This window comes from Microtus pennsylvanicus, chromosome 13 (genome assembly GCF_037038515.1).
Source record: "Microtus pennsylvanicus isolate mMicPen1 chromosome 13, mMicPen1.hap1, whole genome shotgun sequence".
NCBI classification, from domain to species: domain Eukaryota; kingdom Metazoa; phylum Chordata; class Mammalia; order Rodentia; family Cricetidae; genus Microtus; species Microtus pennsylvanicus.
The window spans coordinates 46,248,787-46,266,824 of NC_134591.1; the positions used below are offsets into that span (position 1 = coordinate 46,248,787).

General features: G+C 39.1%; 1 protein-coding gene across 2 annotated transcripts in view; it reads left to right on the forward strand.

Moving 5' to 3' along the window:
• Positions 1-2,290: 2,290 nt before the first annotated feature.
• The window catches only part of LOC142834369 (BEN domain-containing protein 5), a 1,100,005-nt gene continuing 1,084,257 nt past the window's right edge, over positions 2,291-18,038 (forward strand). The window contains exon 1 of one of the 2 annotated variants that reach the window (XM_075946804.1): positions 2,291-2,611. In XM_075946804.1, the coding sequence (XP_075802919.1) occupies positions 2,578-2,611 (34 nt within the window). In that variant the 5' untranslated portion in view covers positions 2,291-2,577. The remainder of the gene's footprint in view (positions 2,612-18,038) is intronic. The other variant, XM_075946803.1, reaches the window with a different exon arrangement.

Below are 18,038 nucleotides of genomic sequence, written 5' to 3' on the forward strand. Positions count from 1 at the left end.
AGGGGGAGGAAAGTGGGAGGCGGTGGCGGGGAGGAGGCAGAAAGCTTTAATAAATAAATAAATTAATAAAAAAAGAAAACATGCATATGTATACAACAGAATTTGGTTTGGTCATAAGCATGAAATCATGACATTTGCAGAACATGGATGTAACTGGCCACCATCTTATTAGGTGAAACAAGCTAGACTAAGAAAGACAAATATCAAGTAGTTATTTTGTTTTTCCTTGTAGATTCTAGGTTTTTATAAATAAATAAACCATCTATATGAACTATGCATTCACTATTTATTTCCATAGATACACACACACACACATATGTGTGAAAATGTATTGGGGATTGTGGTAAGACTTGCAGAAGGATAGAAATTATCTTTATGAAATCCATTACTATGCACAGTGAGTGTACACCAATAAGCAAGAGTGTTCTGTATCTCCACTTGTCCTTCTCTCTTTATAGGTTTCCTAAGTACAGTGAATTGAGCTGACTTGCTCCACCACACACTTCCTGCCACAATGGTCAGCCCGTCCTTAGGTGCACAGCAGTGGAAGCAGACAACTATGAGTTAAAACCTCTGAAACTGTGCACCAAAACAAAAGTTTTTCCATTTAAAACATTGTTCTTATATTTACCTGGTCTCAGCAATAAACACTTTTTTTTACTTTGCAATGTTTTTTTTCCTCTAGAAAGGAGGAAATAAAGAGAATGATGATGATTGGTGCTCTTACATGCTTCTGAGTATTGTGCCCGTCAGTTCTTACCACACTGGAATTGTAAACCAGATATTTATATCTCAATCTTTTCTTCCCAACTAGTTTGCAAGCTTTCAAAGGCATGGATTTTTTTTGGGGGGGTGGGCGAGTGGGGGTGAGAAAATGACGTGCGGTAACATTTCTTAGCACAGTACTGGTACTGAACGGTCCTGTCTGCTTACTACTCTCTGAACTGTTAGCTAACTTTCTAGGCATTTCACCTCCCCTGCCCACCTGACATTTTTCTACCAACCATGTCTAACAGAACCTTCTGTGGTGATGGAAATGTTCTGCACATATGCTGACTAGTATGTTAGCTGCTACCTACATGAAATGAGCAATGAGCCCCTGAAATGTGGCTAATACAACTAAACAACAGGACTCTAGATGTTATTTAAAATAAAATCTGAGCAGTATCGTGCTATTCTGTGCTGTATTTTCCTCTTTACTGCACAGCATCTGGCTCCCGAGAGGCACCAGGGGATGTTTAATTTGATATCCTAAGCACATTAGGTTTTTAAATTTTTACTGGATTAATATTAAGCAAATGCAGTTCTGTCCATCACCCATTTGTGATGCCGAGCAACTCTTGGTGGCAGGTGGTGCTTTTATTACAGTTTGTTGAAAAAGAAAACTGAGGCTCAATGAGTTTAAGTTTTTCTTTTTCTTTTTTTCCCCACGACTACAAAGCCACAAGGCCACCCCGCTGGAGGAAGTCAGATACTTCTTCTCATTCTATTTCTTTTCATCTCCCTATACTTAATGAAGTTCCTTGCTCAACCCCAAACGACTGCTTCCACAAGGGATCCTCACCACCTTCACAGCTTTTACTCGTGATCAGGACTGTGAACAGCATGTGTATATTCAATTTGCTGGTTGTCAGGATAGGTTGTGATCTTTTTTAACTGCTTAAGTGTCAAAGGTATTTCTGATGGGTAGAGTTTATCCATATCTACCGATATTTTTCAGACCAACCAACCCTGACGGCAATTTTGGTAAAAGATCTTACGGTGCACCATCTGGTCCCATGTTTTAGCGAAGGCGAATGAATAGTCACATGCACGATGCCAGCATTTTATCTAAAAAACTCTGTGGTCTCTCTTATTTTCTGCATCAAGGGATTTTCTCAAACTTTTTAAGTCAGCTAGGCCCAGGACAACAGAACTAGGAAATAGGAGAGAGTTTAATTTAAGCAATGGAAAGCAACCTACAGCCATTCGGATGGAAATTAGGAGATAAATGTCCTAGTTGCAGAGGAGCAAGGAGTCAGGGGCCTTAGAACTTGTGTGCTTTGACTGTGTTAGGCATACAGTTCTCAATGTATTTAACTTGAATACAGGTCTCTCAGCATCTCCATGAAGGCCAAATACATTAAGTGAAAAAGTGCTGAAAAATTAAGAAACTTGTTCCAAGTCCCTAGAATTGACCACCAACTATCGAAATGTCAACCCACCTAGGCACTTTGATTGGCACCAGGGACAACACAGTGTCATCCTTTCAGATTTAGCTATTGCAAGACACTGGCGGCTGAGCATGCTCAGTTCCCAGGACACTAGGGCTTGGACTGGGGAAGAAACCCAGTGGAGTCCCCAGTGGTAGGCGGGAACTTGAAGGAGGTGCGCTCGTGCGGGGGGCGGAGCCTCGGCTGCACGCTCTCTTCTGCCCCGCCCCCTGCTTCCAGCGGGCTGCACCGGGGCCGCGGGTTTCCTTAGCAACCACCGTGCAGCGTCTTCCTGAGGGAGCTTCTGTCAGCCCACGGATCCCACCGCTCGCTCCCCACTGCCCAGTGGTTTTTGCGTAGGCTCATAGACTGACGGACAACAAAAATGGCGGAGAGGAGCCAGACGGCGCCTGAGGCAGGTCTGTGAGAGCTGTGGAGCAGGGCAAAGCCGAGGCGCCTGTCTTGGGCCTGAGGGGACTGGGGACTCTTCATGGCCCTACCTCTGAGGAGGCGCCCTGTGGGTTACCGCGTCGTGACTGTTTCCTCAGGGTCAGGGTGCAAGGGAGGTGTGTAGCGAATCTCTGAGTGGCCAGCAGGGAATCTCAAAGTTCTCCTGATGGAGGGGGTGGGGGGAGTGTGCACACTCTTGAGTGAGCATGGGCCCAGAAAAGGAGAGAAGATGTAGGACCCTAAATCCTGAGGGGCATCTGTGATAGGGGCTGTGTCAAGGTCCTGGATAAGAAGAGTGTTCACAGTCTTGTGGTAGCTTGCAAGGAATTCCTCCTGGGAAATGATTTGGAACTGAGGAGAGGAAGCAGGTTTTTTTGGAAGATATGGTAAATGCCTCCATATCGGTTCTACAGAAGTGGAATTTATACAGACCACTTGTCTGGGTGAAAATTCCTAAGGGCTACCTAAGGAGTTACACAGAAAGTATACAAATCTTCCTACGAGCCCTTAAAAAGACAAGAGACTTTAAGAGTCGCTCATAACTCCAGTCCATTTGGAGACCATCAGAGGAGGCTTGAAGCTGGGCAGGAGTGTATTTGGGATCTTGAAGGTCATTCAAAATCATAAAGGGTTACATGCCGTATCTCTGGGAGTATAAGATGGCCTTTAAGTAGCAGGGATCTGACATTAATGGAAACCCAGGATCCTGTTTCTAAGGGTATCTTAATAAAAGAAAGCAAGAGTTCTTGAATATAAGAGGTTTGTCTATAAAACAGGCAGGGGGCTGAACAGCTGAAACTTTAATGTAAGTGATGGATAATAGATCAGTCTTTTATCCATAGAAAACCAATGACTTTGGGTTATGTATGATGGTGGATTGTAAAAGTGGGCTATGTATACAACCTATGTACACGCTCTAATTAGATATTATGAACTATGGTTACAAGAGTGACCTATTTGAATTACTCTAGACAACTTCACTGTTAAATTTTGTGTGTGTGTGTGCACGCAAAAACATGCCAGTAAGGCAGTATAATATTGGAACCATAACTACAAACTATTTGAAATGGTTAAAATGATTCAAGACACTATTACTTTTTAAGGCCTCTCATTGTTTCTTTTTGATTGGCATCTCTAATTCTTTCTCTTCATTTTACAATTATTGCTCTTTTATAGCTTACTGTGAACATTCCTTTATTCTTACCCACTTAAAATGTTTATTAAATGCTAACTATATGCCAGATATTGAACTAGGCACAGCAAAGTGCTCTTGAATCTCTAGAATGTTTTATCCCCTTTGAATCTATTATATAAATAAAGTTATTTGTATCATTAATTATTCCCCGCCTTCTACTAATATATAAACTCTATAAGGGTTCTACTTTGCCTATCAGTCTCACATGGTTTTGAACTAAATCTGGTGAATAACATTTTCTCAATGAATAAATGACTGGATTGACTGGTTGTGATAGTTTGCCTGAAATATAATAGAGATTGGATAAATGGAGAAAGCAAAGAGAAGTGTAGACAAACAGAACCCATGTACAGAACTTCAGGCAGATGTTCCTAAGTTTTGTAAGGAACTAAAGAAGAAAATGTGTGTGGAATATCATGGGACAATGGGAGCAGAGTGGTGGAAATATGAAGCCAGGTCTTATACTACGTTTCCACTTTAATTTTGTTCAGATTCCCAAAAATAATGGGAAACCACTGAAGGCTTTTAAGTGGGAACAGGGCATCATGAGAACAGTTGAAAAATTTTTAGCTGTTGCAGGAAGCATTAACAATACAAGAGTGTGCACAGGAGAGCATGTTAGAAGATAATAACAGGGATGCAGAACTGAGACATAACAGATAAAATAGAACTTAGTAAAATATAGGCTATCAGAGATGAATCATTTTCTGTATTGTGCAAATGATAATTGGTGGTGCCATTACAAAGATAGCATTAGAAGAAGTCTTAGCTAGGCTTGAGAGGGAAGATCAGAAGTTTAGTTTTCGACATATGAATTTTGAGGTATCTTTAAGAAACCCAAATAAGTGGAGACATTGACAAAGGAGTGAATTTATGTCTGAATATTCATGGATGTAATTACTTTGAAGGTGAGAGTATTAGTAATGATATGAATGTAGACGAAATTGTGTAGAGGGAGAAAAGGCCCAGGGTGAACTGAGATATTTCAGTATTGTCCAGCGAGACTGAGACTGTGTAGCTAGAGAGAGTACAACCAAAAGACGATTTCAAGATAAAGAGAATCCTCAATAGACTAAACATTGCCAAGTGATGTAGAATGAGGAGTCGGAAACTAGATTTAGCATCAGTGAGGCCATTGAAAACTTTGATGAGCTAAAGATGATGAGGGGGAATCTAGGTCACCCATCTTCTAGATGATTACACCTTCTCAATATTTGTTTCTTCCTTAAGTCATATTTCTACGTGTGGTGGTTAAATTTCACCGTCATTTTGATATAATTTAGAATAATTTGGGGAGCATAAATGAGGGATTGTCTAGAGTATGTGAACATGTCTGTCATTAGGAAATGTGTAACGCCTGATATCCCAGTGGTGTCTCCAACTGTAACGCCTGCAACGCCTGCAACTGCAATGCTCTCAGTACAGTTTGTGTGCTCCTGTACCATACATGAGCCAGGCAAGGGCCTGGAGATTGAAAGAACACACAAGAGACCTGGGTCATTCGTAAGGAGATCACCTGAATGCCGTTTATTCAAACTTAGGAAAGACCTTAAATACCTAGCTGCTGCACAATGGAATACCCCCCCAGACAGGTGGGAAATTACCACGTCCAAGGTGGTGTCAACAATGCCCTATAGCTAATCACCAGGTGGGGCAGAAGGAGCACAGGAACAAACAGGAAATGCTGGCTAGCCAGAGACTGTCCTCAACATGAACCCCAGGAGCAGGGGTAGACCCTGGGCCCTACAGAAATGCTTTAATATTATGTCCATGCAGCAAAATATTAGTAGTAGTGTGTCTCCAGTGAAGGCAGCACAAATTGGTCTTGATGGGGGAGGAACACAAAGTTGGGTGGATGGGCAAGGGAAGGTGATCTGGGACAAATTGGGGAGCAGAAGAGAATATGATCAAAATACATTATACAACATGTCCTACAACAAATCCCGGAATAACTCTAAACCCCTGGAAAATAAAAAGGGACCATTGCCAGAGTGGTGGATGATGCCAAGGAACACCAAAGAGAGGAATAGCAGGGTACAGTGATCAGATGGGGAGAATAGGAAAAACAGTGGCTTCTAATTAGGGATGGGAGAGGGAGATAAATAAGGGAAGGTCATAGTAAGAATGTCTGAAGAAGTCATAATTATCTATCTAAATATCATGTAATACATGTTAGTCCATGTATAAATATACATATATGGTTCAAATGCATTTTTCCATCTGGACTGACAATTCTCCTTCCAAGAGCCAGTACTATCATTTATCAAAACTCAGCACCAGGCAAGAGAAGCCCTCTTTTGAGTCATTAGTAAGAATTGTCCAAGAGACTTGAAAATCATTGCAGGCCATTGATATTGCCCTTGGGTGTCCTCCAGATATGGAAGATACATCCCTATTGCTGAAGACGGCATGCATTTCAGACAGAGGGCCCAGAGACTCATGAGCTAGAACTCATCTGAATGCCTCCTTCCTGAGGATAAACATTGTATAAGAAAGCACCACGTAAGCTTCCAAAGAAGGGAAGCAACCAACAGTCCTATCTAGCTATGATACTTAAGAACCACAGCAAAGACTACTGTGGCATGCTTTTAACCATAAGAGTTCAGTAGTGGCATGCATACCTTGACAGTACACAACATCTCTCATCAAGAGCGAAACCATGCCTGGTACTGAAAACCTAGTCAACAACTCAGGCCTAGTGAAATCGTGGCTCTTGGAGGAGAACCTACAGCCTCCACTTTACCAAATCATCAGGATCCTAAGGTACATTCTAAATATTTGTCCTAATACATACAGAAAAGTGTGGTCCTCACACTCATCAAGGAAACTTCTCTTTGCAAAAGATAGAGACCGTTAAAAACCCACAACCCATCAAAGTGCAGAGTTGTGAAAACCAGTCCCAACAGATACATCTACTCCTACACCAAAGGTTCAGGGATCATTTTGGAAGAAGGGACAGAAAGACTGTAAGGGCCAGAGGATGAAGGAGTTTGCTGTGAGCTTGTGTCTTCTAGTAAGGTCTGAGGCTACACTCATAAAGTCTCACCAACATGACTGCCTAAGCCTGAGCTCAACAAGGACAACAGTAGACATGCTACAGTGGATGGGGAGAGCTCAGCTCTCCATAAAGAACTACAGACAACTAAGGAATGCTGAGAGTGGGAGAAATAGTTTTCTCCAGGGAAGATCATACCATTCGGTTATCTAATACCAAATAGCCCCGAAAACATACATACCAGTAACATTATATAGACTGAGCAGGTTGTGTTTATGCAATGGGTAACACCTACTCAAACAGACATGTGCTTGTGTCTGCATGTATGTATGTACATAATATCAATTAATGAACAAAGGGACTGTGAACTTGAAAGAGAGAGAGAGGAGAGGCATATGAGAGGGCTTGGAGGGAGGAAAGGGAAAGGAAAATGTATATAATTATAGTCTCAAAAATAAAAGTAAAAAGAAAGTAGTATAGACTTTCTTTTTATATAATGTAGGTTGTATTACAAAAATGAACCCGTACAGCAGAAACTAAAATCTCAGACTCTTTAAAGTACTGAGGTACTTCCTACCATAAAGAGATGCTTTACACCAATAAAATGATGATGCATTTTGTCTAGTGGGGCTATTTCCTACTAACAAAAAGACACTCACTGAGCCCATGGAGAATGTTGCCCTGTAGGCAGAGTAAACAAAGTTTTTTTCTCTTATTTATAAATAACAGGCATTTTAGAAGTTTTGTGAAACACCCAGGTTGGAATGATGAGAAATGACTGTCCAGAAGTAGAAAAAAATCTTGTTTTCTTCCTTAAAAAAAAACAACCAAAAACCCCTACATTGTATAAAATTCTTAACAAACTAATAAAAAATTAAAAAACCAAGTTCCTTACAAACTATTTTTATAGCCAGGCGGCACTGGTGTATGCCTTTAATTCCAGCACTTGAGAGGCAGAGGCAAGTGGATCTCTGTAGTTTGAGGCTAGCCTAGTCTACAAGAGCTAGTTCCAGGACAGCTAGGGCTGTTGCACAGAGAAACCCTGTCCTGAAAAACAACAACAACAACCTCTTACATCTCTGAATCCTGTCACTCTTACTATGTGCAGGAATAAGAGAGATGCTGTAGCTCACTCTTAGAAGTTCTGGAAGAAGAGAAAACTTTGAAGCTAAAATGATCATTGCTCAAATATGTCTAGCTCCCTTTACCCAGTGCTCAAGCCATGGTTTTATAATTGCACACTGAGTTATAATAAATTTAGAAGTATAAAAAAGAAAAGAGGAACACAAAGAATGTGAGGCTCTTTCCTTTCTTTAGTGCATACCGTTTTAGTAAAAATTTGGTGGGGTGAAGTTAAGAGGACTGTACTGGGTTTTCTATGTCCATCATTGTTCTAGTCTATCATTGTTAAATCCCACTGTGGATGGTCTCTGGTCAGAACTTGGGTAGGCTCTTGGGAAAGTAAATATAAGTAAACTTGTAACTTTGTGAATTGATTTTAGGGTATTACGTATTTTCAACGGGGTATATAAAGAAAATATTGGGCCAGTTAGCTAAACTTAGCTGTACCTATTTGCCCTAGTTAACCCTACCTGTAAACTTGATGAAGCTTAGAGTCACCGAGAAGGTGGTAGCAACTGAAGGACTGTCCAGATTCAATTGATCTGCGGGCATGTCTGTGAAGGATTGTCATGATTGTTAATTAACATTATAGGGTCCAGTCTAGTATGGTCTACTTCATTACCTCGGCAGGTGGTTCAGGACTGTATTTTAAAAAGCTGGCTTGATGTGAGCCTGAGAGCCAGAAAGCAGCATTCTGTCATGGCTTCTGCTTCAAGTGCATGCTTGACTTCCTTCAATGGTGGGTTGTGACCTGAAAGCATAAGCCAAATAAATCCTGTACTCTCCTAAATTGCTTTTTGCCAGAGCCTTTTATCATGGAAACAGAAAGGAAACTGGAACACTATTCAAACGGAAACTTATGACCACTCTTTCAAGCCAGTTCAACAGAACTGTGTTTAGTGGAGTTTTCTGTGGGCATGAGAGAGATTAATGCAACTTTCTAGTAGGACTAATCTTCGATTTATGAAACAGGAATGTTGAGGGTGGCAGTGATTCAGGTGGTGCCACCCATTTCATCTCAGTGTCTGCATCAAAATAGTTTCATTATCAGTACAGAGCTGAGATGTGCCTCCCTTCTTTCTGCTACACTGTATTCTGCTTATCCTAGTCCAGAGCTGGCAAATAAGCGGCAGCCATGATGGATCGACCTATCAGATACATTTTGTCGGCCCTATGAAGAATATAAACAAGGACTTCATTAGGCTAGAATGTTTTTAGTTGCTGCAAATAGGTTTGATACTAAAGAATTTATAGTTCTTGTGAAAATCCAGGGCATTTGGTGAAGCCATGCCTTTTTGTTTTTTATTCACAATTGTGGTTGAATAGCCGTTCCCATCTTTAGATAGAGACAAAGTGTGACACAGTTCTCAGTACTGCCTGTTTTTTACCTAATGGGAAGATTATTAGAGAAAGCCCACAGGGATACCCAAAAGGAACAAACACCGCTTCCTCCTTAATATTTTTTCATTTTTCTTCAATTCATATTACCTGTATAACTCTTAAAATTTTGTAATGTCTGTTTTATATTATTCTTATGAAATTTTGTCAGTCATATATATGTTTATGTATATATATCACACAAATACATATATATATAATACACTTACACACATATATAATTTTCCCTGGTACCCAGTATAGAAGTAAATTTATGCTCTTCTTTTCTGTACCTTCTTAGAGGACTCCGAGACCATCAGGGTTTTTCTTATTTTTACTTACTAATTTCTAAATATGCCATATACATTTTTACTTTTAAAAATATATAAAGAATGTATATTTTAGAGATATATGTATATAATCATAAGTTAGATATCATGAGACAAATAGAATTTTTCTTTCATATAAAAGAACAAAAGTTCTTTCATTCAGGGGTTGGCAAGATGGCTAAATGGTAAAGTGCTTGTCATGGGAGCCTACAAGCCTGAAGACCTGAGTTTGATCCCTAGAACCCAAATAAATGCAGAAAGAAAGAACTGATTCTACAAATTTTCTCTGACCTCCATACTTGTGTGGTGGCATGCATGTGTCCACATATACACTAAGCAGAGAGAGGTGTGTGGGGGGGAGGCACACTAAAATGCTAAAATAAGTGTAAAAATACCTAGTCAGTTTTAAGTTGATTATTTCCTATGTGGTTTGGCCCCTCCATCCTTCTTTTAAAATCTTGGTTTTTTTGTTTGCTTGTTTGAATAAGCCAGGTGGTTTTCATGCATTTTGGTGATTGCTTTTGTATGGAGTAGTATAACATTTCCTCATGTTTTTCTGTATTCTGTATGAATTATTAATGATATTTAGAAATTTGATTGGGTTTGAAGCGTTGTTTGTAATCAAGAGTACTTCAGCAACAGTCTTACGTGCTTCTGTCTAAAGGCGTGCAGTCGTCTGCCTTTCTGTTTTTGTGGAAGCCATTGGGCAGTTATTAAGCAATTATATGTAATTTACATCTAAACATTAATAATTCAAAATAATAAAGTAGAATTGAAAAAAGAACCAGCTGAACTTGAGAAATGTAGGGGAAGGAAAACTATTTATGATTAATCTTATTAGGAAAAATTTTTATAGAGATAGTGGGTCTTAAAGGTAGACTTTAAAGAATGTGAATGATTCTGGTAAAAGCATATGATTAATTAGCCAGCTTAGGTTAATTTATATAGTGACAATAAATATAGTCTGCAATAATAGTGGTTTATTATTGCTATTATTTACTTCTCCATTGTAGTCAGCCTGTGACCTATTCCATATGTGATGTAAGGAGTCAGGCTGATAACATAACTTTTATCTGGAATGTTTCTAGTCTCAGAAGAAAAGAGACAGTTTTGGAACAGGATAGTGGTTCTTAAAGTTCTGTTTGAAAATGACATATGCCATATCTAAAATTTTTTTAAAAATTTTTAGGTTATGCTGATATTCAGTAACATCAAACATATAGTTCTTCTTTAGGTCAGGGCAGCAAATATTTTTGTGACAGGAAAAGATGGAAAGTAAGAGGATATTTGGAGTAGACAGAAACAGTTTTTGACATTTCAAGAAAATATCCAAGAACAAAAAGCTTATAGGACATGTTTTTTTGACTTATAGTTTCAGAGGTTTAGTCACTAGGGGCAGAGAAAGGCAGAGTATCATTGTGTAGCATGAAGTAGTTTATCTTATGACAGTTGGGAAGCAGAGAGGTAAAAAAAAAAAGATGAGGCCAGGAATAAGGTGTGTTTACAATAACCTACTTCTTTCAACTCACACCCTGTTGGATAACAAATGACCCCAGACTGGGAATGGAGGACATAACAACCAAAGTATATTGTCAAATCCAACTTGATGACCCATTGAATTTTCTTGGTGTTACTTCCAAGAATATGAGTGAGAGGTTGTTTACAGGACCAGAAATGACTTAACAGACAGCTACATCACTGAAGCTCACACAGCATGGGTCACAGCTCACAAAGGCTATAAACATGGAGTACACTGCACCGGCTAGAGGCTGCTCAACATATTGGAATATGTTGGAATGTATCTCTCTCTCTCTCTCTTTTTAAAAAAACATGCTTATTTTTATTTATTTTACATTAATATTCCTTTATAGAAAAAGGTGACTGATGAGGAGCAGCCTTGTAGATAAAGATGTTTGATTGGGTCCTGAAGGCGTAAGTCACAAACAATGCCACACCAATTTGGGATTACGATTAATAGGGTGATATTTATTTAAAGGGGAAAAAACTTACAGATCACTGTCCCAGGCAACGGCCCTCTACGCAACGCAACCAGGAGTCTAGTCGCTGGTGGAGCAGGAAGTGAAGAGAGAGAGGAGAGGGAAGTGGCTGCTTTTTTAAAGGGAGAGAGACCACACCCCAAGGGGCTGGTATCTCAGCGGCGATAGGCTGGAGGAGTGGGAGGACCTCCCGCAACACCTCCCCCTTCTGTTTTAATAAGAGAGTTCTAAACCTACTATGAAATTATATACAATAAGTACAAATATGCTATTCTAACTAGCTTAGGTCTTGTATAATAAATAACTTGGCCAAGTCATGAGAGAAAGTAACTACATTTATATAGTCTTCAACCCCATCAAAGATCTGAGAAGGGAAATAATGTTACCTGGGTAATTAGGAAGTTCAGTAAAACAACTTCCAAAACATGCATCAAATCACAGAGACAACTAGCTACCTAGGCAATCACCCAAAGTCACATTAGCAGCGTTGAAGCAACCAACTTTGGCTAAGGCCTAACATAACTGACACACCATTTTCAAAGGCAAGCAACTTTCAAAACTATCTTACCCTGTCTTGGTAGGATATGACAGTCCTGTTTTATCCACTGATGCACGCTCTGTATCTCTGTCAGTGGTTGAGGTACGGGCATTTCTTGCCCCAAGGCCAGTTCTGCCAAAAAGAAATGCTCCAGGTGGAGTGTCTTTGGTGCTCAACATTCTCTCGGGAATAGAGTGGTGTTGCCAGGAGCAATTGTGTCTCACTACCACAAAACTCTGAGTTAGATTAAAGGCCATTTTCTACAGCTCTTTGAAGAAGTTGAAGATTATCTATCTATACTGAGTATAATCTCTATATATCTAAAGAACCTGATTAGTCTAATTATAAATGACAAACTTAGATGACTATTAGTCTATATAATTCTCAATATCTATCTAACTTAAAGACTAAGACAATAAACGACTGTGAAACAAATGAGGACAATGACCTCCAAATATAAACAATGTACAAATATACATTGCAGTAGGTAAATATATATCAATACACAAACATTATATAAGTATCTTAATCAGAGGTAGAAATGTACACTGCAATATGGTAAATATATACAATATATATATATCAATACAATATATGTCAATACATAAAAAATGTTTTAAACAGAGGTAGAAACATGAATGCATACAATAGTCAATACAATTTAACTTTGTATCAATATACAAGAATCTATATCAATATATTTGTCTAACAACAGTAACTCACAATTACAAATCTATTATCCCATCATCCCTCTTTTTTTTTTTCAAAATGATCCCTGAGCTTATAAAATTCCTCCCCCAACCCTCAATCATATACTAATTATAATCAACCCCTAAATGATGTCCCTAAACCCAAGGGCAAACTTTACTGGGAGAGGGGACGTCGTCCTCTAAAATTACTTCCAGCTGTCATAGGGGCGACGTTCTTTCTGGGGGATCCTGTGAAAGTAAAATGATGGTTAAATTTCAAGATCAATGTCTTTTAAAATTGCAAATAGTCTCTGAGTATTTTGTGGAGGTCTGGCCAGAATGTTGTACAAGATGTGCACCATTTCAGCTAACCAAGTTGGAACTGTCTTGTGCAGCTGGTACCCAAAGCAGGTCTTGTTGTAGCGCTATCAGTATCATGACGTCATATCAACCAGGTGGAGTTGTTGTTATGGGGCCCCATCTTCTTCCTGGAAACTTCAAATGTCACTTCAGGAAAAACTCATTGTTCATTATGAAAAACTTAAGCATTAATCATATAGACATATATATATATATATATTCAATGAAAGACATGATAGATATATTCAATGAAAAGTATGATAGATATGAAGAAAAGCAAAGATGTTTTCTAAACTCATATTTCTTTCTGTCCCATATCATGGCTTTTGACATGAGACAGAAACTCCAGAAACTCTGGGTTTTTCTCTTACTAACAGGCTTGGAATTGGAGAAGGACTGAGCCAGAGTCCAACTTCAAAACCAGCTTTATAAATTTAGAAATATGGTTTAATATTACTTACACAACCCTTTCAGTTTTCTTGATATTTCCTATTGGGCAGGTATTTTTCCATCTGTCAGTATCCAAATATCCAGGGTCCCTTGAATTTTTCAAAGATGAGTGTTTTCCTGTGGAGATAAGAACAGAACCCTGCCCCCATTCTATATGTTTTTCTTACCACCTGTATGAATATCATCATTGTGGATGAGTTGTCATTTCTCTTTTCCAAGAGGTTTCTCCTCTTCAAATCGAAACTTTATTAATTTTGATGGTATCCACAATTTTTCTTCTCCTGTGGAAACAAGAGCAAAACCCCTTCCCCAACGTAGCACATCTCCTGGCTTCCATTGAGAGGTCAGCACATCTTTGAAATAAATCGGTTGATTTAGTTCAGCAGACTTTTCCATTATCCAATGTCTCTCTGCTGCTGTCGTTCCTTTCTCATTAGCGTTAAGAAAATTCAAGGTTAATAAAGCATTATGTAATCTATTTCTGGGGGTATTTTCAGTCCCTTTCTGTTTGTTCAGCATATCCTTTATAGTACGATTTGATCTTTCTATAACTGCCTGACCTGTAGGATTGTTTGGTATACCTGTAATGTGTTTTATATTATAATAATCAAAAAAGCGTTTCATTTTCTTAGATACATATGCTGGACCATTATCTGTCTTTATTTGCGCAGGTATACCCATGATGGCCATAACTTCCAATAAATGTGTGATTACTGAATCAGCCTTTTCTGAGCTCAGGGCAGTAGCCCATTGAAAACCTGAATACGTGTCTATGGTGTGGTGTACATATTTTAATTTACCAAATTCTATAAAGTGGAACACATCCATCTGCCAGATTTCATTTCTCTTAGTGCCCTTTGGGTTACTCCCTGCAGGCAACGGTGTTTGATTATAGAAAGAACAAGTAGGACATCTCTTTATAATGTCCTTAGCTTGTTGCCAAGTAATGGAAAATTCTTTCTTTAGGCCTTTACTATTGACATGATGCTTCTTATGAAATTCTGAGGCCTGCAACACACTTCCAATCAATAATTGATCAATCTCAGCATTGCCTTGGGCTAGAGGACCAGGCAGACCTGTATGGGACCGGATGTGTGTTATGTACATCGGACAAAGCCTGTTCCTGATTATGTCTTGTACCTGGATAAACAATGAAGTCAACTCTGTGTCATCTGGTATAAATTCAGCTGTCTCAATATGCAAGATAACTCTTTCTGCATATTGTGAATCTGTAACTATATTAAGAGGTTCTTTAAAATCCCTTAGCACCATAAGAATGGTATATAATTCTGCCTTCTGGACAGAATTATAAGGGCTTTGTTCCACCTTACTCAATTCATCTGACTTGTAACCTGCTTTCCCTGATTTATTTGCATCAGTATAGAAAGTACGGGCTCCAGTTATTGGAGCATCACGTACAATTCTAGGAAGAATCCAAGAAGTTCTTTTTATGAGGTTAAGTCTACCACTTTTGGGATAGTTGCTATTAATTTCTCCCAAAAAATTAGCACAAGCTCTTTGCCACGGTTCATTGTCTTCCCATAACTTTTTTATTTCTTCAGTAGTAAAGGGCACTATAATTTCTGCTGGGTCTATACCTGCTAGTTGACGAAGTCTCAGCTTACCTTTTATAATTAATTCAGAGACTTTTTCCACATAAGTTTTTAATTTTTTACTTGGTTTATTAGGTATAAATATCCACTCTAAAATAATATCTTCCCTCTGCATTAGAATCCCTGTAGGAGAAATTCTGGAAGGCAATATGACTAGGATGCAGCTAAGATTTGGGTTCACCCTATCCACATGTGCCTCCTATAATTTTTCCTCAATCATTGTCAGTTCCTTTTCTGCTTCAGCTGTCAGTTCTCTTGGACTATTCAAATCTTTATCACCATCTAAGGTTTTGTTTAAATGAACTACTAGATCAGGTGTTATCCCAACAGCTGGTCGTAGACTGGAAATGTCTCCTAACAATCTTTGGAAGTCATTAAGAGTCTTTAAGCGGTCTCTCCTAATTTGTGCCTTTTGCGTTTTAATTTTCTCTAACCCTATTCTGTAACCTAGGTAATTAATAGAGTTTCCTCTTTGAATCTTTTCAGGGGCAATTTGTAATCCCCACCTAGGCAAGACTTTCTTTACTTCTTCAAACATCCTTTCTAAAGTATCTTTATTTGAATCAGATAACAAGATGTCATCCATGTAATGATAAATGATGGATTTGGGGAATTGTTTACGAATTATTTCCAATGGCTTACTTACAAAATATTGACACAGTGTAGGACTATTGAGCATACCCTGTGGGAGGACAGTCCACTGATATCTCTTATTAGGCTGAGAATTATTATAAGTAGGCACTGTGAAGGCAAATTTTTCTCTATCCTTTTCTTGTAACGGTATAGTGAAAAAACAATCTTTCAAATCAATAACTATAAGAGGCCATCCTTTTGGTAACAGAGAAGGCAAAGGAATTCCAGACTGTAGTGGGCCCATAGGTTGAATTACTTTGTTGACAGCTCTTAGATCTGTCACCATTCTCCATTTACCAGATTTCTTTTTTACAACAAACACAGGAGAATTCCAAGGGCTGGTTGATTCTTCAATATGGTGAGCATCTAGTTGCTCTTGCACCAGCTGTTCCAATGCCTGTAGTTTATCTTCAGCTAGAGGCCACTGTTTGATCCATATTGGCTTCTCAGTTAGCCATTTTAAAGGTAGGGCTGTTGGTACCTCTAAAGATTTGGTATTTGCTGTATGTTCTTGTACAGCCTGAATGGCTGGTGACCTTTTTCCATAATACCTCATCATATCCTTCCCCGAATTATGAATTCCTGGAAATACAGGAATGTTAATCTGGGTATTCCATTGCTGTAGCAGGTCACGGCCCCATAAATTTATGGCAATATTGGCTATATATGGCCTTAGTCTTCCTATTTGCCCTTCGGGCCCTATGCATTCAACCCATCTTGTGCTTTGTTTTACACGAGATAGGGTTCCAATTCCTAGGAACTGAACATCTACCTCTTGAAGAGGCCAATTCGGATGCCAAGATTCTGGGGTAATGATACTTACATCCGCACCTGTGTCTAATAAGCCTTCAATAAAAGTGCCATTTATACAGACTCTTAGCTTTGGTCTTTGATCATTAATAGAAGTCTGCCAAAATATACGTTTACTCTGTCCTACTGGGTTTTTTGACTCATCCTCCACACGTAATTCATCATTTAGACCAGTATTACTTTTTACAGCAGAAATTGGAGCTTTTAATTTTCTTGGTGAGGCACGTTCTCCACTGTGACTGGGAATGACTGGGCCACTGTTGGCTTGGGGGCCTGCGAGAGGCCCCCCATGGAGTTTCCCGATGATATCGGATTGCCCCGTCTATCTGTTGTTGACCTACATTCGTTGGACCAATGCCTGCCTTTACCACATCTCCTACATATACCTGAAGGCCGAGGTCTCCTATTTTTGTCATTCCCAGAAGAGATATTATTCCTAGAAATTCTTTGCCTGCAATCCCTTTGTAAATGTCCTAATTTACCACAATTAAAACACCTGGCAGTTTGATGTCTCCTCATTGCTTTGGAAATCACTTCTCCTACCCAAGATTCATCATTATAGCTAAACGTCTCAACATTCATCGTATGCTGAATCCATTCATCCATAGGTGCTGATCTAGACTTTAAAGGCCCAATTATCTTTTTGCATTCTATGTTTGCATTCTCAAAAGCTAGAGATTCAAGAAGTATTCGTCTAGATTCTGGGTCTGTTACCCCTATGTCCAGAGCCTTAATCAATCTTTGCAAAAAGTCAATAAAGGGTTCTCTCTGTCCCTGCCTAATTCTGGTATATGATTCAACCCTTTTTGTTGGATCTTGTATCCTATTCAAAGCATTTAAAGCTGCTTGGTGACATAGACACAGTACTTCATCGTCATAAAGAGCTTGGACCTGTGGATCAGCATATTCTCCTGCACCAAGAATTTGATCTTGGGAAACCTCAATACCTTTTGCTCTTCCTTGCTGTTCCATATGTTTGGATTCTTCTCTGAAATAAATTCCAAACATCAAGGAAGGTCCCTTATCTAAAACTGCAGACACTAACTGATGGAAATCATGGGGGATAGCTCTAGCATTAGAAGCCCAAGTCTTTATCATTTCCTTTACATATGCATTGTGCAAGCCAAAATTAACAACAGCTTGCTTAATTTCTTTCAGATCATTCATTGCTATTGGTGTCCATCTAGCTTCTCTGACTCCCTTTGAGCCTTTAGAAGTTGACGCTTTGTCAGAATTAAGTATAGGGTATGTCGCTAGAACCCTGGGTAAGCCAGTTCTAATAGCTGGT